Below are 23,109 nucleotides of genomic sequence, written 5' to 3'. Positions count from 1 at the left end.
CCTTCAAGCTACCGCTGGTAGGACTTCTCTCTATTCCCCCCAAATATTATGGAGTCCCTGATATGCGACGGTATACACGACTGATTATATCCTTAAACCTCTTATCACTTCAACAGCATGGTTTCAGGAAGGGTCATTCTTGTACAACCAACACGCTCACTGCGGTGGACAGATGGACAACCATCCTTGATCGCAAGGGGAAGGTTACCGTCATTTACCTTGGTTTCTCAAAAGATTTTGATACGGGAAACCATATATGTCTTATCAATAGTCTCAAGCGATTAGGTATCAAATCACCTTTAATTGATTGACTCACTTCATATCGAAAAAATCGACATTTTAGGATTAGGTTTAACTTCAATTTCTCTCAGGCTATGGAATGTCCTAGTAGGGTTTACCAGGGTCCAGTACTAGGACCTGATCTTTTCTCGATTTATGTTAATGATCTTCCACAACATGTATCGTCAGACTTATTATCTAATGCTGATGATGTGAAACTTTGGAGAGAGATACACAACCAAGATAATATACTGGCACTTCAGGAGGATTTGACTCGACTTCATAGTTGGGCCGATGACAACGGGCTTACCTTTAACACTTCAAAATGTAGAGCGGTCCATCTGAAACATGTTTCAGACTGCAGCTAAAACTTGGGCAACTTCTCTCTACAAGTATCCCAAGTTGAAAAAGATTTAGCAGCACTGGCAACCTACGATTTGAAGTCTTACGTTAACCGTAACAAAAATGCCTTTCGAACAAACCTTACACTGCTAACAATGAAGCGCACTTTTGGCCAGTTTGACGGAAGAACTTTCCAAATAATCTTCAACGGTTTTATCCGTCACCATTTACAGTACGAAGACATGGTACTTCCCCCCTCACTCCTAAAGGATAAGGACACCCTGGAACGCACCGCACGGCGAGCCACGAAATCAGTTAGGGGACTCAAATTCGAAACTTACGAGGAGCGCCTCCAACCACTAGGACTTTATTCACTGGAGTACAGGCGTCTTAGAAGTAATCTTCCAATGGCTTACAGTATCTTTAATACTTTTGGACATCCCCTTAAACACCTACTTAAGCTTAGTCCCAATATAAACATAAGGGGCAACACCTAGAAACTGGAGACCCAACATATCAGAACGGACTGTAGACAAAACTTCTACTCCCTAAGAGTTGTCAGATGCTAGAATTCGCTGCCGACTGGGCTGGTTCAAGCGACTTCGCAGGAGTCCTTTAAGAGGAAACTTGACCTATTCTTAAGGAGGAAGAATAACACATTATGATTTACCAATTTCTTTTTTCCTTTATTATCGTTAATATATCTAGGTTCCTGCCTGGAGGTATTGGTGACCCACTGCTATTAGATGCGGAAGCTCGTTAAGCGAAAACTTCCTCTATTCCATCCAAAACTATTTGACCATAAAACTGATCCCCTTTGTTTCAAGCTTAGCGCTACTCCCGGGTGTATTTAATATACTCTTAGGTGTCGTTGAAAGACTCCAGTTTTCGACCATATTGTGGAATAAAGATGTGCTCATGGGAATATATGGTTGATATTCCTAACGGAAACTTAGCTAAATTACTTCTGAATTTCTTCATTTCCTGCCGTGATTAAATAATGTAGCTTTTCGCTTAAATGTTGCCCTTAGGGCGAAACATCTCGAAGTTCACACGTTAAAAGTTGCCTAAATATACACCAACCAGTCTATTTTTTGCCTACATCTACCAATGTTCTGTTACCGCCGTCCAGAATGTCTTCGACATTTACTGTTGGAAAAACATCTCTTAACGATTGACCTCAATATGAAGAGTAATTCGTGTTTAAGAAGTAATTTGCGGGAATTCTAATCATAATTCTCAAAAATATCAGCATTATGCTGTCTGTCATACTGTGTCTTTGTAAGTGAGAAGTATGATGATTATTGATGTCTAGAAAATGTAGAACTCAGCTATGTATTTGAGGTTTGCTTAATAAGAACATGTACTAAAGATGTCTCCTATTTCAAATGAAGATTGGTTTATTTAACGTTTAAATCCACCTCATTTTTCTCAGTTTATCACATACATATGAGAATGCTGAAGTATATGTAGATATTAATTCATTGGTGAAAAGTGATCATATAAAAGTCGAGACAATAACATTGAAACTAAATGTCCCCCTTTTTGTTGGTAGTCAGCATTTTCGTCTGGTAAGTTCTGAGACTTAATATCTATCAACTGTTGTGGTGGGGTTGTATTGGGATTTTTATTACAATATGAGATACGTCGTACAATGATGTTCGATAACAAAACGGGAAGAAGGGGTAACGCTGTAGTTTGTTACTTATATAACCGTTCTTCCGTTGATTTTATGTTTGCTTTGTCTCATATCATGAGAGAAACCTGATATAAATTCTAGGAAGTCCTCTTGCTCACACTGGCCCGTTAGAACTTTGATGTTAATGCATCCACATAAAAAGAATCATAGAAATCCGTTCCTACTTCGTATGGTTCAGTAAAATCAAGTTGTTAAACCATGTCTTATGTGAAGTTCCAAGAGAGGTAAAATCGGTGGTCGGTTCCGGTCTCATAGCCTAACCCTGCATATATCTCAATGATGCCTTCAGATTGTCACTCATCTGAAATGTAAATAAATTGTTAAAGGAATCCATGATCCTACATATCTATTCCTTATACTTTCCTGCTGAGGATGTTTCTAGGGCTTTCGGTTCCTTCCCATTTGACGGGGCAACAAAACTGATAATCCACCCATGTTACTGAACATACAATGAAAGGATAAATTATTCAAAATGTTACATCATTTGTTTAATATTCTAAGTCAATTCGATGGTTGCTACAAGCTTTTGAAAAGTAGCATGCGCGTTTGATAATCTGTATTAGTGAAGACGTCCTATTCCCAGATTCTACCTAAGACCTCAGTCAATCTCGCTGCTAGTACTGGACCGCCATCCTTAAAAATTTCAGGGGTAAACCTGTCAGGGCCTGCTACTCTCCCTCACTTTAGATTTCTTATAGCTTTTTCAAGCTCGTGAAGAGTTGGAGAGTTTACATTAACTTATCATTCAGGTCGACTGGGGATCGTGGGAAACCGAAGTGTAGGTGAAGGCCAGTTGAACTGACCCCTAAAGTGTTCTGCCCATCGATCTGATCTCCTGAATTGAGAGTGAAATATATGTCCATCTTTATCCGAGATAGTTTCGCTGACAGTTGGGTTCCTAATGCCGATTTCTTTAACAAGTCTGAACAGTTGTCTGCTGTTGCTATTGCCGCTGCCTTTTCCATCTCTTGCTTCTGTTACTCACCACTGTTCGCGATCATTGCGTAGGCTTCTTATTGGCCTGCGCGTAAGTGGACTCCGCTCTTCGAGGTACAACCAAAACAAAGAAATAAACAATGACAGATTTAAGGTCAGTAAGAACCAATCAACATCGAGGTACAGAGGACAAGCTGTGAATCACATGTGAAGAAATTCAAACACTTCACTTCTACCCGGAGTTTGTGCTGATGATGTCGTTCAGAAGGACGATGAAAGCTCCACAACCAAACCATCCAGCTCAGAGAACAAACCAACATCAAAACTCCGCTCTTCGTTATATTCAGACACCATAAGATCCACCCAGGTGTCTTTTCCTTTCGCTTAGTTTACCTACTTGAGCATTAAAGTCACCAGCCACTATTAATACGTCAGAGCGCCTAGCTTTTCGCAGAAGGTCGGAAAGCTTTCTATAAAACTCATCTTTTACATCATCTTAGCTGCAGTCAGTAGGAGAGCAGGCAGAGACGACGAAGAGGCTACGACAAGTGTCCCTATCTTTCCGAGTCCTTACTGTTCTGTTTAGTCGGACAGCACACAAACGACTGTTTACTGTGATCTGGTCCAAAAGAGCTAGTTTTGCCCTATGACTCAATGCTATACCTACTCCAGAGAGACCAAGGCAAGCTGCATCAGAGCTTCCAGATACACGAAGTATGAATCGAGTTTGTTCTTTATTATGACATGATGATGAGGTCAAATGAATGACGCTACTCGGATCTTGTATGCTCATTTAGGAGACGCAGCATACATTGATCGTGCGAGATTCTAAAGTCCTAACTAAGGAAGCCTGTTGTCTTATTTGGCAGTGTTCGGACGTTAAAAGTTCCTACATGTAGTTTAAAGCGTGGTTTCAGGAGACCAGGAATAACATTCCGCGTACTCGAATCGTTTGCCCTATTGGTGCGAGGTGGTAAAGAGACGTGAGAAGGGTTAGTCGTGGAGATAAGAGAGTTATTAAGAGGTTTAGGAAGGATTTGAATGTGACCAACTTGGTCTCGTGTGCTGTTACGGGTATGAGGGTTAATATCACTTCCCGGCTGCCCACACCGTGGAAGGGTATTTCTTGAGGTGCCTGAAAAGGAAGTTGGATTAATGTTAGTCTTGACGACCTGGGAGCGTGACCACAGAGTCCAAGGGACAACTGCTTGAGGCCGGTCGCTCATGGACTTTTTGTGGGTTTTTTTTGACGTGTTAGCTCTGTTCTTTAAAGGGCCTTACCACCGGAGACGGAAATCTATGAGGTAAGGTGAGACGTGACATTTTTAGGGTCGACATTTTATAACCCCTTCCTTCCTTGTGAGAAGGCAACATCGCTGCAGATGCTGGTTGTCCGAGGGGAACACCTTACTTCTGTCACACCTCTCTACAGTCAGCAGTATGACTTCGCCCTCAGACCTTGAGTTGCTGCTTTTGGTCTTACCGTTCTCCAATAGCCCTGCCTGGCATGATAGGACATACAGGGACATACGTTCCAGCCAATACATTATTATTATTTTCTAAAGATTACTCATTGCGTTTTTGTTTATTATCCATGTAAACACTTTCTGGTTTGAGATAAGATGGTTACCTCATTGATCGAGTCGAAAGGCCCACTCAGTTTGAATATATCCATACATTACAAACAATTGGAATTATGATTTTTAAAACTGTTCCTTACTAAGATATTCCCTACTTTTAGGTCTGGGTCTTTTGTATATCCCAATAAAGATGCCAAAGAGTAAGTCCATTGAAGCACGTCCAAGGAAACGTAAGCAAAGTCAAAGAATTGAGGAGCTTACTAATTCAGTTTCTGAACATCCTAAACACGAAGTAAATCACATATCACACTTCTCAGACGGCTTACGCCACTCAAAACCCAGAAGCCGTGTTGGCCGTGAGCGGTCATTCCTAACAGATTTCCACATTGTAAACAAAGTTCCAAAGTGGCTCATTTTATCTTTCATATATTTGGGGATCTTAATTTTTTTGGTGATGCTTGCCTTTCGTCAAGTGATGGTATGGTATCAGGCAAAACAAGTTATTACTCCACTTCATCTACCTAAAGTAATATCGGATGCTTCATTGCATGAACGATCTCATAGTTTGTTTTGGGGAAGTTATCGTCCTGGAATTTATTTTGGTATGAAACATAGAAGCCCCAACTCTCTTTTGTTTGGGGTTATGTGGACAATCCAAGATCCAGAAAATTTTGCCTACCGCCACTCATGTGATCAATTTGATGGGGTTCTAAGGTAAGATTTTATAGGTAGTGAGTTTTTATATTTACATGCCTTTGTCTATATTAGTCGTCTGTGCTTTTTGCTGACCATTTACCCTTTTTATGGTATTTCTATAAAATATCTAGTCTCGTATTTCTGTAAAACACTAGGGATAAGAGTAAGTAATCTGAAATGACCTTCCAAAATGCAGATATATGTTTAATCTGATTTCAGATGAATGGCAAACCAACCCATTGCATCGTGTCAAAAGTCCGAAAAAGTAGGATATTTTTCATCACTCTATCTGTAAAGTGGCGCTTCAGAAGTACCCACTCAACAGATCCTGTTGCGAGTGTTAGATTGCATAAATCACTTTCAAGGAATTCTAAAACAATAGAGATATGACTTATATTTTGGTAATTACACTATTATGTTGATTTTCGAGCCTTTGAATCGATCACCTCACCTTACGCCTTTATTTCATTAACACCTCATGGAGGGATAACAAAATGATTTTTTTCACTCTTAATTTTATTCAACCTACTTGCACTTCAGCTATCAAAGTACATTGTATCAATAAAGAATTCGCTAATAATTTTCAGCCCAGTTATATCACTATCATAGAATTTTTCGGTTTAGCATAAGATGATATACTTATTGTCATTTGATTTTTCACTTCATGAGTCGCATTTTTGACACTGATGAAATATGGAAAATGAAAACACCATTCATTCGTTATGTTCTTACTGTAAAATTCATCTACACCATTTTATTTGCCTGATGAAGGTTGCTGCTATTATAGATTAAGTCGTTAGTGAAAATATTGTAATACTCTATGCATCTCGTTGTGAATTGTGAATAGATTTTAACATAATTTAAGGGAGAAACCTCATATCATGATATGTTGCTGGTGTTAAATAAGTGTTTCAGTATCAGAATTCCACCATTAAGCTGATCTGAATTTATTGTTCTGTACTGAATTTATTTCAGGATTACTAGTTGTACATTCAATTATCAATACGCAGGTCAGTTTGGTGGATTATGAATCACACTTATGTTAGAATGAACATTATTTAGTTGCTCAAGTGCATTTGTAATAAACGAGAACACAAATGGGGACAACCAAATGTATTTTAATACAAAATTACAGAATATCTTGGTAAAATATGAGAACCATACATTAAATACTTCATTTGCAAATTTCCATCATTTGTCTTTCACATTCTATGTGATTCTTCCGATTCTCAATTTCTTTTTAATTCCGTCCCTGTTCTCTTTAAGGCAACATTCATAGCCTTCTGCTGCCAGGTTTTCCACCTCCGACAGGCGTTACATACTACTTATATATATGTATATATATTGAGTATAAAGGTCTATGGTTTGATACATTTTCTGCAACCAAAATGTGATACTGTCATCTCTTTTTTCATGTTCTTTTGTAGCTACAACTGGTTGGAACACGATGGTCGTACTTTTGGAACACAACAAATAGTGGACACCCATCATATTATCACGATATCTTTTGTAAAACCGTCTTCTGACTTCATTGGGAGTGACTGGACAGTAAGAATTTCGGCAGTTGCGCGGAATCGTGTGAGTTTTGATGTAACAAACTGTTATCAACTTTTCTCTGCTGATTTTTAATCTTAACGTCTGATAAAATCCGTTTTCACCATTTAATGGATTTGCATTAACAGACCTCATATGATTTAATTGAAAAGTTCTTTGTACAAAAGGTTGTGTAAATGTATTGGATTCACTGATATTCTGTTCTGTAGAACTTAATCTATTGTAAATAAAGTTACCGAACATGTTTATAGGTGGCCTAAATAATGGCATGGGTGTTGACAATTTTTTACCAAAGGTAGATATTGTATAAAATTCAAGGTGCATAAAGCTAGGAAAGTGATCCACCACCTAGGGAAAGGTGATTAGAAAGCTATTATCCAGGTCTTGTGACTTAGATCACCGGTCATCTATATCGGAGTAATGTTCTCTGTGGTTTAAGAATCCTGCGAGGTCATTCCTGTTACATAGAGGATTCATGGTATGTATATCACATGTCTGATTTCACTCAGTAGGGAAATATTGATTATCCTACGACAGTTTACCAATTTTACGTAGACTTTTAACTGGTTTTAGATTTTACAACAAAATATTATAACAGTCAAAGTCCAAAAACAATTTTCGGATTTTCAGTAACAGTATGAAAACATGTTTAGAGCTGTTTAGAACATCAGTGTTTGAACTTTCTTATTGATGGAGGTAAATATTCGTAAGTAAATTAAGAAGACAGCTATTTCCAAACATTAACGAGATTAAAGATGCAACTGTAACATAAGAAAGATTAGTATTAACGTCAGTTTAATGGATAAGTAATCCTAGTTTTCGTATGTTGTATGAGTTCTAAGTGTTTTGATCTAACTAGAGGTTGAGTCAATTTCGTCAACAAGAAGCTTCTCTCTCACTAATATCAAACGATCAGAACTGAATCCTGACTTAAAAGGTTTTTCTAAAACACTGTAAACCTTGTAAATTACCGCAGCTACTTCTTTTAATCTTCTGATATATATATATATATATATATATATATATATATATATATATACTTTTTGTACGATAATTACGTATTATCGTACCCATTGTGACGTTGTCATTCGTAACTAAGTCACAGAGTTTCGGTTTAGTGTTTTATCGTTGAAACGATTTCAAACACACCGCTCCACTTATCTTGGGAGTCTAATCAGCCCTTGTGGTCTGGTGTGTGACGAAATCTCAGCACGGATACAGAAGGCTCGTCTAGCTTTCGCCAACTTGCGTCATTTATGGCGTAGGCGAGATATCCGTCTAGCAACAAAAGGACGGGTTTACTGTGCAGCAATTCGTTCCGTGCTACTTTATGGCAGTGAAACATGGCCGATAAGAGTAGAGGACATTCGTAGGCTACTAGTATTCGATCATAGATGTCTTCGAAGCATTGCTCGTATATCCTGGGACCACCGGGTAAGTAATGCAGTTGTTAGGAAACGGGTACTGGCTAAGGATGGCAAATCGATTGATGAAGTAGTAAAACTTCATCAGTTGAGATGGCTGGGACATGTGTTACGTATGCCCAACCACCGACTGCCCCGACGTGCAATGTTCCATGGTGTAGGAGTAGGTTGGAAGAAAGCTAGGGGCGGCCAGACCAAAACGTGGCACAAATCCATGAAGTCACTAACAATTGGACTGAGCCATGTTAGTAGGTGTAGACTACCTGGTTGGGATTTGCGAGATGATAGCAACCGATGGTTAGAGACCTTGAATGACATGGCTCAAAATCGTTTGCAATGGCGAAGGTGCATCCACTCTTTGCATTCTCCCAAATTCTAACTTTTTGAATTCTTCATGTCCCTATCCTTTTTCTCTTTTCAAATTTATTTCACTGTATTATACTCCTTCAATAACATCTTCAAACTCTAATCTTTCACATAATGCTTATACTCTTACTACTTCTACCACTATAGGATTTGAATCGATAACTGCATCTCTGTGCTAATTTGGTATGGCAACTCGAACTGATGTACGTACGTACGAAGTTCTACGTTGTGACTGACTGACATGGATTGCGTGGCTTTTTAAATCCATATATAGATCTTGGCAACAGTTGGGAAGAAGAGCCCAGGACAGAGTAGGTTGGAGATTCCTGGTCGGCGTCCTATGCTCTTTAAGGGGAAAAAAGCTCAGCTAAATAAGTAGTGGATCTTAATTGTCGACACTAAATTTAAGTTATTCAATAAAATGTTTTTGCTACTTTATTTGTTAGACTTCTATGGAATATCCATTGTCGGTAATTGTCTACTTTTATTATCCTGGTGATAAAAATGACTTCTTCATCGAACCAGTCATTTCGAATAAGAAAATTACAGGATTACAAGGTTAGTTTATTCATTATTCTTTCTAAAATTATATGAACTTGAAATCCTCTTAAGTGAGAGTACTTTCCCGAATTTTCATACTGATCACAATTTTTCAATAATACAGTATTTGGGGTACTACAAACAGTGTCCATGATACAGATCGTGTTACGTAGGGTGATAAACAAAAATCAATGGCACAGGCTATGAACATCTTGAGATATAATCCTTACAGTTCGACCGTAGACTATTGTTTTGGGACTGGTCTGTTTAGTGTGACGGTGTGAAGTAGTTTAAATCTGTCAAACATTTCACTTATCTTGACAGTCGTATCCATTCTCAGTTGATTACCCAAGAAATATCTGTGGAAACGGAAGTACTATATCGGTTTAAGCTACCTACAGAGATAGTCAGATATTTATTTAGGCCTTATACTATGACGCAGTAGTCTCTGCGTTTCACTGTATGACTGTAAAGTGTAACCACCTAAACACGTGCCAAGTTTGTAAATATTTGACTTCAGGTGACGTCAAAGCCTCCTTCACTACCTGAAAGATAGACATGGTACTGGCATGCAGTGATTACCTGTCTCATCACATTATTCTGGCCATGATCAGGTAGACCAAAAGATGATTTTAAGTTGAAGTGTGGTGGTCGGTTTGAGATATGTACGTTGATATTAGAATAATAACTTGTATTTTCACGATTATTGGTATAATGCTGGTCGACAACGGCGCAAAATTTATGTCGAATCCAGTGACTTGTTTGACTCACTAACAACCCTTAAATGAGTAGACAATTCGCTACACATCACATATGTATCTGGTGCCCTTTTGTATCAATATGTATGTGTTTAAATAGATTAAATAAAATAATACACATCACATTGTGTTGCAATCGTTTTTAAAATAAAATAAAAATATCTGTTCAAAATAATCTGACTAAATCCAGTCTGTATTGTAATAAATATGTAAACACTGAGATCTATAGTCATTAGATATTTCACCAGTCTTTACCACATTTCTTGAGATTAATTGTCTTATCATTGTAGTAGTGCAGTATCTTAGTGATTGAGACGTTCATCTTTCAACCACCAGGTCGTAGGTTTGAACCTCGCTTCATATACTTCGATCTAATCAGCCTAACTGTAATCATTCCAAGTACTCAAAAAGCAAAGTAGTACTACTGTCGGTTGTAGAAGCATCGTCTAGCTTAAAAACAGTTTTAAATTATGCATAATCAACATATTGCTGCTATATAAATACGATATTTTGAATCTAGTAGTTGTATTCAATCATTGATTTCTATTATTTTCACAATTTAGGTAGTTCAATGGAATTGAGTGATTTTCATATTTCATTTCATCCTACTCCTCACAAATTACAGGAGAGTTCTCTCATGGCTTATATACCTAGGGAAGATGCAATTAAAGAGACAATGTTTACTGGTTTAGGAGTTAGAAGAGATAAGAATTTTTTGGTATTGAGAGGTGTCACAAACAATCATGATAAAAACCAACCTCCAAATGCATGGTTTTATGAAACAAGTACAAAACCCAATGAAAATAATCAACCAATTTTGGATGTTGAATTCTTCCGATCTCAAAGTTCATTTGAAGGTTTTCATGGAAATAGTTTCTCTGAAGAGTTATCTAAACAGTCTATAAGTTTCCATAAACGTTTTGTTGAAAGATTCAATGTGGATTTAACAAAGTTTTCTGATAGACAGGTTTGTAGTTTTGAGAAAGTTGATCACATCATTTTATAAACTTATTTTTCTATGTTTTATGCTTTATTGATCTGTTTTGACTAAAATCCATGAAAGTTCTAAGATTGACAAATAAAAGCAGTCTGAAGAAATCGTTTGTCGTAAAAAATTTACCGAATCAGATTTGAAATTTTTGTTCGGTGGAATTTGTGGTTATTTACACTGTAAAAATTAACTAGAAGAGATTCGAAAGGATATCTAGAATTGGTAATCATAATGTTTAAATATTCAGTAACCTGATTGTGTTTATGTATACACATCTTGATCATATATCGTTTATATCCGTTGAACAATATGGATTATGTTTCAAAAAGAAAGATGTGTTTCACGATACTGAAATTGTAGTGAACGAGAACACCAGTGGGGACAACAGAATGTATTTGAATACAAAATTACTGAATCTCTTAGTAAAATCTGAAATCCATACAGTGAATACTTTATTTGGAAAATGTCAATCCATCGTCTCAGACTTCATTGTTCCCTCGTTTCCACGCCAGTCATTCTCTGTTCTTGTTCCCATTTCTTTGATTTCCTTAACCTTCTGCCACCAGGCATTTCACTTTCGACCGATGATACATACTACTTATATCTATCGACATCAGTAGCACACACCATAAAATTATTAATCGGAAACATGGAACATTGGACTTTTAACGGTTAGTTATATAAGTTCAGTATTGTAATTTCAGTATGAATACCAAAGGATCTCTCAAATGTTGACGGATTCCTGCTGAATTGTTGATTATTTCACTGTCGATGTAATAATTATTTTTCAATTGTTTGTAAAGGAGAAATGACCTTGTCGGATACTTAGCAACTCAGAATATGAAAAGCATATTAAATCCTCTCGGGCGTGACAGTTTTCTTTTTCAACTCACGTTTGTTTCATAATGTCTTCATTACAGCTGTAGAAACGATCAAGATTAGGCTGGTGGTATATTAATCCTATGAAAGAAATCTTATTCGTAAAGTGAATGGAGCAAGCTAATTAAATTAGTGCACTAAATTATTTACTTCATATTGTTCAATAAATGTACTAGCGTAGGCATTGATTTGAGCGTCTGCACATTTACTGTGTCGATAAACTCATTGATTAGCCAATACTTTAGTGACTATATCTTAACGCCATTTATTATGTGCTACATGAAATTGTTATTTTTCTAACTCTTATCATGAGATTTCTCAGAATAATTATTCTTCACTACATTATATATATATCGGGATGATCGTTTTGTGTTTCTACCTCTGAATCTGATTAGGTCAACTTATCTAAAATTGCAGTCAGCAATTTACTGGGTGGTATTGGTTTCTTTTACGGCACATCGTTAGTTCGTTCGCCTGATATTGGACCGGAACCAGTATCTACTTGGGCGTCTAGTTTATTTACTGCCACTCCATCTCGTCTTAACTTTCCGCGTGGATTTTTATGGGATGAAGGATTTCATGGTTTGATATTGGCCCGATGGGATCCAAATCTTGCAATGGAAACAGTCGGTTCATGGCTCGATCTTATGAATGCTAATGGTTGGATTCCACGTGAACAGATTTTAGGCTGGGAGGCCAGATCGAAGGTTCCATCCGAATTTGTTGTTCAATCCTCCGAGGTTGCCAATCCACCATCTTTGATTTTGACTGTTGAGGTATGTTGTCAAGTTTTTAAACTTTTTAGTAGATCCATGAACATATTTCCATTTGCATCACGGTATATTTTATCACACGTAATTTGTATCACTAATAGTTGAAGCGAATATGCAGTTGTGTCATAGTATAATTAAGTTTCGTTATGAAGCGTTAGATTCACTGTGGTTATAGATAATGAGTAATTATAAAGTGAATGTTGTATGGTGCATTGTTCAAGCTCCTAATTTTATATGATGTCATTTCTTACCAGCGGTTATACAAGAGTGTAATGATCATAGCTGATGTGAGAATCTAGAGTTCTACTCTGTTTTATTCATATCTAATACTACAGCTATCTGAAGAGTACTCGGTTGGAAGTTTTATAACAAACACGGTTTTAAACTGACTTAATCACTTGAAATATCGTTTTTTCACTGTGATCGCGCTAAATAAATATATTCCTTTGGAAATGTTTTTTTTTCGCGGCATCTTCAGTGAGCGTTTTGTGGTGCCGGGTGATCTGACTCCAGTTTGGATGAACGTATGAATATGCTCTGAACATAAATCTTCCATTTAACTCCGTATATTACCTAGGCTAACCCCGTCTATATGACGGCGGTAATAAGAAGCCAAATACGGGTGGCGTTGGAGGAATTCAGGCATTCGTTTATCCAGACAGAGATTCAGAATGAGAGGCAGCAAAACGAAGAGGAAGGAGCAAAGCTAAAGAGATCGGAAAAGGCATGTGAACCGACTCGGTTTAACCATGAATCGATATTTATAGTCAAACGAAAGTAAGTTACAAACACACCGTGAATAGGGTAAGTTTTTAACACATACGCTCATATATATTATTTTTGTTTACACACACTCACATAAAAACAGTCAAGGTTAATAAACGAATAATTGACAAGGTTAAAATGTGACTCAAGAAGAATGAATAAATTTTTTTTGTCTGGAAGTTAGAATAACTCATGTAGGAACGGGAAACATAGTTCTTTACGCTTAGGTAAAGTCCATTTTCTGACAAAGCTTACTGGTACAGTGGTTAGAAATGTAGTCGACATTCATCAGGTATATCTCATCCCTTGCTTAGCTATTTGTAATTTCAAGGTATTTCATAATTGTCTTACGCCTTTAGTATACCAGTTCCACTCTATCGATCATAATAATGTCGTCTAACCAGCAATTTAAATTTTTACTCTGTCGTGTTTGAAGAGGAGGGTGAAGTTTAAATAGTCGGGTTATGTTCCATAGCTTTCATCCTGTAATCTTGGTTAATGGGTGTATGTTTTATAGTCTCTTGTTTAAAGTAAAGATTATTTGGTATAACATTCAAAAAGTGACGAGTTGAGACAGTTTATTTTGAATATGCTTCTAGCCAATTAGTCAGGATTTCCTAAACTATTTTCGGAGTATCTCATTTATTCCTTTTCGTAATTTTATATATTTCTCATTGATCTGTTACCAGTCATGTGCATAATTACTAACATTTTTTTCTACAGCAATTGTTCTTAGTATCCTGATAATCGTTGCATGTACTATTTACTATTGATATGTTTCTAGTTTCTTTGTTACTGAAATTTTTTTAACATTATATATTATTTTGTATTATCCATGCAGGCTTTGTTAGATCGTTTGCCTCGACTAACTGTCGCTGAAGCTAATGAATTTCGTCGTTGGTCTATTTTAATTCTTCCAAGGCTACATGTTTGGTATCAGTGGTTCAATACTACTCAGATTGGTCCAGTCCCTCTGTCATATCGTTGGCGCGGTCGCAACCCAAATGAAATTCATCAGCTGAACCCTCTTACATTGAGTTCTGGTAAATGCTTGAGAGTATCACTTTAATCATTTTTAGATAATAGTTAATATTTCTATAGGAATTTTGCTAATGGCTATTATATGGTATTTTTATTTCACAGTAATTCACTAAACATAGTAACCAATATGACTCATTTACGGGTACATTAACACTTTGTAAACAGAATTCTGATGTCTTATGGAATTATTGTTGCATGTAATTCATATAAACATCATGGAAAACATACAGTTTCATTTATGCTATCAAGGAAATCACTTCATAATATATATATCTCTTAAAATAATTTTTTCAACGGAGTAATTCTTTTCAACTAGTTAATTTTCAAAGTTGTACAATATATATATAACTGTGTGTTTGTTAAAGTTCAATTAGTTGTTACGTGAATTTCGACTGTATATTCATCTCTACCTACCTAGTGTACTTGTATTGAGTTTATAAATAAAAAAAGGATACAATTTTCGTGACTTAACGAAATAATTAGGACGCTACCAACTTTATGTTTTTTATAATAGTCTAAATCAAATATATCGCTTTTTTTAAACAGTTGTAGTATGCCTAGACTTAACAATGTTTCTTATCATTTAATAACAGTAGTGAAATTTATATATACCAAGTAAAAGTTTATGTACACAACTTTGAACCGCATTGTTTGTTATTGACTATCACTCGACTGCTTAAACCGTACAAAGTGAAGTATTTCTAGAAATTGAGAACTATTGGTTAAAAATGTAGTTATCTAACTATTGAACTAATTGCACTGCATGCTTATTACCTAAAACATTTTGTGCGATAATGTATCCATTTTCACTAAATGTTATAAATGTATTATGATTGTCTTGTTCAGTTATCACTTTACTCACTACAAGATATCAAAGTATTTATATATGTATGATTAGTCTCTACTATTTGTTTTCTGTTTCAAGGATTAGATGATTTCCCTCGTGCCTCTCACCCAACTGATGATGAACGTCACATTGATTTACGTTGTTGGATGACTTTGTTCGCTCGTGTAATGGCGAAATTGGCTTATGTTGTTACACAATTTATGCAGACAGATCAAAATGCAAATAGTCGATCAAAGTTAGAAGAGACTCGTTCATTGATTGTTGAATATACCCGTTGGGCTGATCTCTTATCAGACCAAAGTGAACTGGATAAACTTCATTGGTCAGAAAAGCAGGGCCACTATGCTGATTATGGTCTGCACACAGACTTTGTTAGACTGGAGATGCCTGATATACCTAAGGGATCACATGTTTCTAATGAGGTAGTGATTTCATGCGTAGATATTTCCTTTTCATATAGATTTAAAATATTCTGCGCTTATTTTAAGGTGTTATTTTTTTACCGTTTTCATAATTCTTATAATAATTTTTGGATATCTTCAAAGAGGATATGGATTTTATATTTTTTGGGCTTACTTGCAAGAATTTGATTTACTATTTAAATAGCAATTGGCTTATTACCCTTATCTGCTCTCAGCCCAGACGTTTAGAACGATGGGCAGAACACTTTAAGGAGCAGTTCAGCTGGCCTTCAGCTACTGCACAACTACCCACTATTCCCAGACAGCCTGAATGGAACATCGAAGTAGGTCCCCCAACCCTACCTGAAGTTCAAAAGGCTATAACTAATCTGAAACGAGGAAGAGCAGCTGGTCCAGATGGATTGGCTCCAGAGGTCTTTAAATATGGTGGCCCAATTTTAGCGACTAGGTTGACTAATATTCTGGCTAAAATCTGGGAGTTGGATATAATCCCATCCGACTGGTCACAATCACTGATTGCCCCAATATGTAAGAAGGGGTCCAAATCATCCTGCGATAACCATAGAGGGATTAGTCTAACTAACATAGCATCTAAAATACTAGCCTCAATAATTATCGGGCGCCTAACCAAGACTTGTGAACTGTAAACACGAGAAAATCAGGCTGGCTTCAGACCTGGTCGTAGCTGCATCGACCACATATTCACTATTCGTCAGGTTTTAGAGCACAGACATGTTTAACGGCGTCCGACAATGATAGTTTTTCTTGACTTGGAAGCAACATTTGACTCTGTAGGCCGAGAGGTTCTGTGGCAGTGTCTGTCATTGAAAGGTGTACCTGAGAAGTACATAAACCTTGTGAAGGCTCTTTACTCGAACACTACTAGTTGAGTGAGAGCTTATGGCGAACTGTCATCTGATTTTACAACCTCGAGTGGTGTCCGACAAGGCTGTCCACTATCTCCATTTTTGTTTAACTTCATTATAGACCTGTTGCTGGGAATAACACTCTCTTCAACTGAATTTTCAGGAATTGATCTTCTACCAGGGGCTCCACTGAGCGACTTAGAATACGCAGATGACATAGTCCTGTTTGGTGAAGACTCTGGCAAAATGCAGAGTCTTCTGTTAGAACTGAGTAATAATGCCAGGATGTTTGGGATGCGTTTCTCCCCATCTAAATGTAAATTGTTGCTCCAGGACTGGCCTGCGTCAACACCTGAACTAAGGATAGGGAGCGAAGTAGTCGAACTCGTCGAAAACTTCACTTATCTTGGAAGTCTGATCAGCCCTAATGGGTTGGTGTCCGAGGAAATCTCAACACGGATTCAAAAAGCTCGTTTGACTTTTGCCAACTTACGTCACCTATGGAGAAGACAAGATATCCGTCTGTCAACTAAGGAACGAGTATACTGGACAGTAGTTCACTCTGTTTTACTTTACGGCTGCGAAACGTGGTCATCTATAGTAGAAGATACTCGTAAGTTACTAGTATTTGACCACAGATGCCTTAGAAATATTGCTCGCATCTGCTGGGATCACCTGGTAAGTAATAGTGAGGTTCGACGCAGGGTGTTAGGAAATGATGGTAAATCAGTTGATGAGATCATGAATCTTCATCGACTGAGATGGTTAGGCCACGTGTTACGTATGCCTGAACACCGATTACCACGACGCGCTATGCTGACTAGTGTAGGGGATGGTTGGAAGAGAGTTAGGGGCGGCCAAACCAAAACGTGGCATCAGTGCTTGAAGTCACTAACTTCTAGTCTGAACCATGTTGGCAGATGCAGACTACCTGGTTGGGGTCCGCGTGACTATCGTAACCAATGGTTGGAGACTCTAGGTGATATGGCTCAGAATCGATCACAATGGTGTAGGTGTATACACACTTTATCTTCCCTTAAACCTTAAGATTAAAATTGCTTCATAACTTTCTTCCTTCCTATACTATATCCTTATATACAACCTATCTTTTATATACTACCATCACTAAATCAACTATTTCTATGAATCCGATGTTCATCTTGTTGTGCTAACGAGATATGGCAACTTGGACCGATGCATATATGTGCCTGGTCCTACGTTGTAGCTGACTGACTATTACTCTGCACTCTGTAAGTAACATTTTGGCCTCAAAAACTTAATTACTGGACTACTAGATGGAATCCAATACTATTTACCGAAGTTTTAACTCCAAACGATACGTGTAGCTTTTATCCTCGTACAAAAAACATGTTCAAAGCTACCTGAACTATTTTGGTTTGGGTGGTTAAGGGATTTTATTATTTTTTTTAGTTCACTAATATTTAATTTTATATGGCGATAGTGTAGTTAATATTATTGTTAAGTACAGAGACTCACTGATGATGAGATCTGGTACTGTAATGTCGTGAGCTCATATAGTAATAAGAGGAAGGAAGTCACTCAATGAAAATAACTATTGTGATTAAAGCATTCGATATTATATATTTTGTAATTATTTCTTTAATTTCACTTTGGCTTTTTACCATAACAGATGAAATTGGTACGAGTAGCTGTGAAAACCCCATCACTGCAGTTAGTGGACACTTCGTTTGGATATGTAAATTTATTCCCATTTCTTTTGAAAGTTCTTTCGCCTACATCACCACGACTCCCTCGTTTGTTAGCTGACCTGAGTAATAAGGAATTACTGTGGTCTGAGTTCGGCTTGCGTTCAATCAATCTTAAGTCTCCTTTTTATCATACACACAATACCAAAGATGACCCACCCTACTGGCGAGGTGCTATATGGATAAATATAAATTATTTGGCCGTACAGTCACTACGTTATTACGCCCACCATTCGCGTACACCTGTACCTGTCGCTGCAGAAGCTAAACGGTTAGCTGAACAACTGACGCAAAATTTAGCACGTACCGTATTAGGTGAACTTGAACGAACAGGTCATTTATGGGAACAGTATAATGATCAGACTGGGAATGGTCAACGTGGTCATCCGTTTTCAGGATGGACAAGTTTAATTAGTTTAATAATTAGTGATAGTTCTTAACTTTTTTTGTTTTTATCATTTATGTACCGTGACTTATTGTTGTATATCCTCTTTCTTTTTTACGTATTTTGTCTTTATGTTGTTATATTTTTGATCTGATGAATAAATTTTGGTGGAATAATAGGAGGTATCTGAATGGATACTAGGTGATTTTTCAAGTAGAATAATTTTTTGGTCTTGTAGTCGGTAATAAGGCTTGAAAAGTACAGTGCTAACAAACCAACAACTCATGCGAAGACTGTTATGAACCACTTCCAAGCAATTATCTTTTGGCCTCTGGAGTTATCCTTCCGGGTCATTAGGACCACTTCTACTCGTAAAAAATGATTGTAATCTTTAAGTAGAGAGGGAAAGTCGAATTAAAAGACACAGACGAATCTTTTGATATTTCAACCCAGAGAACAGATAATGGTTATTGTTCGTTCTAATAATGTTTGGATCACTGTTCATTCATAACAAGTATCAACTTTGGTTATAAGAAGAGAGCTACATAGCCTAGAGACTCTTAACATCGAAACGACTATGGATAGAATTAGAGTATATAACCACCAGTCATTGTTGGGGGAGATTTTACAGAATTATGCCGTTCGCTCTGCAGCAATTGTTTGAGATTCGATTATGCTCTAGTGAGACCATGTATTTTTATACGTTTTACTGGAAGTTACAATGCGAATTCCCTTTAGAAAAAATAAAGATCGAAAGAAATTCAAAGAGAACACGATAAAACACTTAGTTGCTCATGGAGAAAAGTTCATTTTGATGTAGTTGTCATGATATCCAAACATCTGTAAGCACTACAGCGATATCTGTCATCAACTTGAGTCAAAAGTTTAGGAAGGACCATTAAATTCCTGAAGTTCCTATCAAATTCTTAACTACTCTAAAATTCATCTTGTTATGCTCGGAAAACGACGAAGATTGACGACAACTCAAACATGGACTAATAAAAACACTGTGAAATGATCAATGGTGGACAATAAAAGTAAAATATACGGGAAATACATAGGCAGTACTAGATAACTATTACGACACATCACAGAAACATGCATTGGAAAGCCAGCCGTCAGCTGATGTATTTCTGAAAAAGACGGAAATATTGTCCATTAGGTTTAGGAGATTAAACAAATGGGCAGAATCCTAGGCAACAGTTCAGCTGACCTTCAATAACTCACCTCTTCCCAACAACCTGATTGAGAAATCATTACAATTTCTCCAACTCATATCCATCTTGAAGGAATGGGAATCACCTGAACCTAATAGATTAACTCGAAAGGTATTTAGTCATGGTGGTCCAGTTTTAGCAGCTAGGTTGATCAAAATACTAGATAGGGTTTAGGAGCTTGGGGGTAGTCCCGTCTGACTGGCCATGTTCACTGACCGATAGTTTAGAAGAAATGACAAATCTTTCCACAAAGGAATCAGTTTGTTTTGTTTAGTATCCAGTATGTCAGCCTCAATAGTCGCTCTATCATTATCTAGATCTCGAAAACAACAAACTAGGAAAACTCAGATTGAATTTAAATTGGGATCCGGATGTATCAATCCAATATTCACACTTTCAGGTCTTAGCATACTCAAGTCACGTTCAGCTGTAGTTAAGTATCCTGACTTGCGCTTTACTAAGAAGCTTTTGGTTGAATCAGCGCTTAGGGCGAACTGTAATCTAAATTGACGATCTCGGGTGGTCTCCTTCAAGTTTGTATACCATTACTCTTCGTATTTTATTTCGTTATAAATGACCTCCCGCCCCAGAAATCGTAAATTTCAGAGGTTAGTATTTTATCAGGTTCAATTAATGGCTAAGAATATCCAGGTGACAGTCCTATTTGTGGAAGATACTGACATTATCCAATCTTCTGAACCTGCGTGACAGTGGGATCATGTTTAGTATTTGTTTCCATCCAAAAGCAGAATGTTGATTCAACACTGGTCTAGGTCAGTCCTTACACTAACGATAGAGTGAAGCGGCATGGCGCACGCCAGTTTACTTCAGTCTTATTAGCCGTCGTTTGTTTGTGTCTGACACGATTCCCAAAGCTCTCAGTTCCTACCAGTGTGCTCACTCGTGACTTAGGAGAGATACCTGTCTTCCCAAGGACAATTTTATGCTGTATATATATGTTTGATTTGTGCGTGTTGTGATAGCTTGTGCTTCTGGCCGCTTGCGGAATATATTTCCCCACTTCGGACTTGGACTTCTCACTCTAGTAAGCGAGTCTGGGATGCGTCAAAATAGCTTGCTTATTGGTCACAGAGTCTTTGTTCGTTCTCAGATTAGGGAATTCGTAATCGCTTCAAACATAACAGGTTACTGGCATTTGACTGCAGATGTCTTTGAAGTATTACTCAGATGTGATGAGTCCATTGAGTAAGCTATGGTGATATTGGACATGGAGTAATTATTCATCGACTAGCAGTGCGCATCTACAACGTTGGATACTGCCTCAATAGTTTAGAGGTTAAGCGTTCGGGCGCGAGATCGAAGGCTCTGGGTTCGAGTCCTGAGTGCGAAATCTTGGACACTGCTGAGAAGTCCTATATTAAGACAGTTCGGATGTCCAGTGCTTCCAGGTTTTCAATGGTGATCTAACATTATTCTATTCATGATCTCAGTCAAAGCAGATATTTGTGTAAAGTCATATGTTAACAAGGACTGATTGACTTAAAATGTAAAACTAATGAGTAAACTGACAGAAAACGATCTTGTTTAGAGCTTCTGATAGTATCTTTTTTATCATGGTCTTTCAGTTTACTGATAACAAATTAGTGACTAGGGTGATCAAACGTGTGATTCGTTAGCCGAATAAGGCCTCAAACTTAACATCGAGATAACTGCTGTTCATGGCAATGCATAAGATAACGAAAATGAGAGTTTCAAGTGAAACTGCTTTAACAAATATGTTCGAGCCATACAAGACGACTACAATTATCTTTTGCTGATGTCAGGAAAGTTGTTGAAATGGGTGTTGTTATATCTGCACAAAAGTATAACAGGAAGAGAAAGATAAGTTTTGTGAGTGCATCGTTTGTGTATCAAACTGCATTTACAAAACTATGTATAGATTCCCAAGTGAGGATGCTGTGCGGTCATATGGATGAATACCTTTATTAGATATTTTCCAACTTTAAGCCAAAAGAACCAATAGACAGACTAATAAATTTCATTAATTATTTAGAAACAATGCAAACTTTATCAACGCATTCACTTGTATTATAAATCACCCATTCACTTATTTGTATACTAGTGAGTTTATGCAATCCCATAAAACTGAAGTTTCAAGTAAATTTATGTAATGACACCAATCCTCACAATAGAAATATAACTTTACGCAGATATAAAATAACAGTATTCATTCAGTTGAGATATTTTTAGACTAAGACTTAAGCATGATAATTTGAAGGAAGTTGAGTAACTGTTTTACCCTTGACATTTTCGGTTAATGACATAATTTACAGAGGTTTTATGCATAGTTTCACTTGTAATTTATAGCTCTTGTTACTCTATTTGAACGTTGTCATTGGATTGGGATCCATAAAGCAATTAAGCTTAGTTAGGTTATAGATACGTTCTTAACATATAGTATAATGTAGTTATCCAAGATATTTTGGCTAACCAAAAGCATAGTCATTTAGAAAAACTACTATTTATATTATCTCATCATCTGTCTGATAAACAATCACATAGGAAGTAGTACATGAACTCCACTTTAACGCAGCATTGAACTTCACTAATCGGTATATCTTGAAGCAACTGAAATTTTATTGTTATGTTCGTCTGAGATAATTGTTTTAAACCACTGGTGCTTCAGGAAGGTTCCTTAATACATTTAATTCGGTAGGATTTTCATGTTTCCTACACGAACATTAGTTACTTTTATATCCTGTGAATAGGCCACCAATAAGAAAGTTAGCTAGCATCTTTTCCGAATGCCGTCTATATACTTTCAATGCTTCTGTGCTTACTTGTTTCAATACTGATAAGAGATTTTCACGCGATAACTAAAACAAAAAGGATAATGACAGAAAAATTGCGTCAAATGAATTTGTAAGCCTTCTAACAATTCATTGTGATTTTGAAAGCTTACAAATATATAAATATTCTACGTAATGTATGAGAAACACCAGTTATAATGTAAGGATTGGTTTAATCTATTATTTAGATGAATATCCACTGCTTACAGTGT

The 23,109-nt window shown here is 36.9% G+C and overlaps 1 protein-coding gene across 2 annotated transcripts; it reads left to right on the top strand.

Moving 5' to 3' along the window:
• Positions 1–1,688: 1,688 nt before the first annotated feature.
• Positions 1,689–19,061, top strand: Smp_024580.1 (putative mannosyl-oligosaccharide glucosidase; the record flags this gene model as incomplete). 2 transcript variants are annotated; one of them, XM_018796801.1, is made up of 10 exons in its annotated part: positions 1,689–1,902; positions 4,998–5,362; positions 5,401–5,550; positions 6,960–7,110; positions 9,323–9,434; positions 10,738–11,141; positions 12,440–12,820; positions 14,424–14,625; positions 15,549–15,892; positions 18,410–19,061. In XM_018796801.1, exons 3-10 carry the CDS (start codon positions 5,441–5,443, stop codon positions 18,923–18,925), a joined length of 2,220 nt encoding a protein of 739 aa, XP_018651906.1. In that variant the 5' UTR covers positions 1,689–1,902; positions 4,998–5,362; positions 5,401–5,440. The 2 variants fall into 2 exon arrangements, with proteins under 2 accessions (XP_018651906.1, XP_018651907.1); XM_018796800.1 differs by having other exon boundaries at positions 4,998–5,550; positions 18,410–18,925.
• Between the last annotated feature and the right edge of the window lie 4,048 nt (positions 19,062–23,109).

The sequence above is a fragment of the Schistosoma mansoni genome, chromosome 4 (genome assembly GCF_000237925.1).
Source record: "Schistosoma mansoni strain Puerto Rico chromosome 4, complete genome".
NCBI classification, from domain to species: Eukaryota; Metazoa; Platyhelminthes; class Trematoda; order Strigeidida; family Schistosomatidae; genus Schistosoma; species Schistosoma mansoni.
This window is presented reverse-complemented; position numbering and strand designations above follow the sequence as displayed.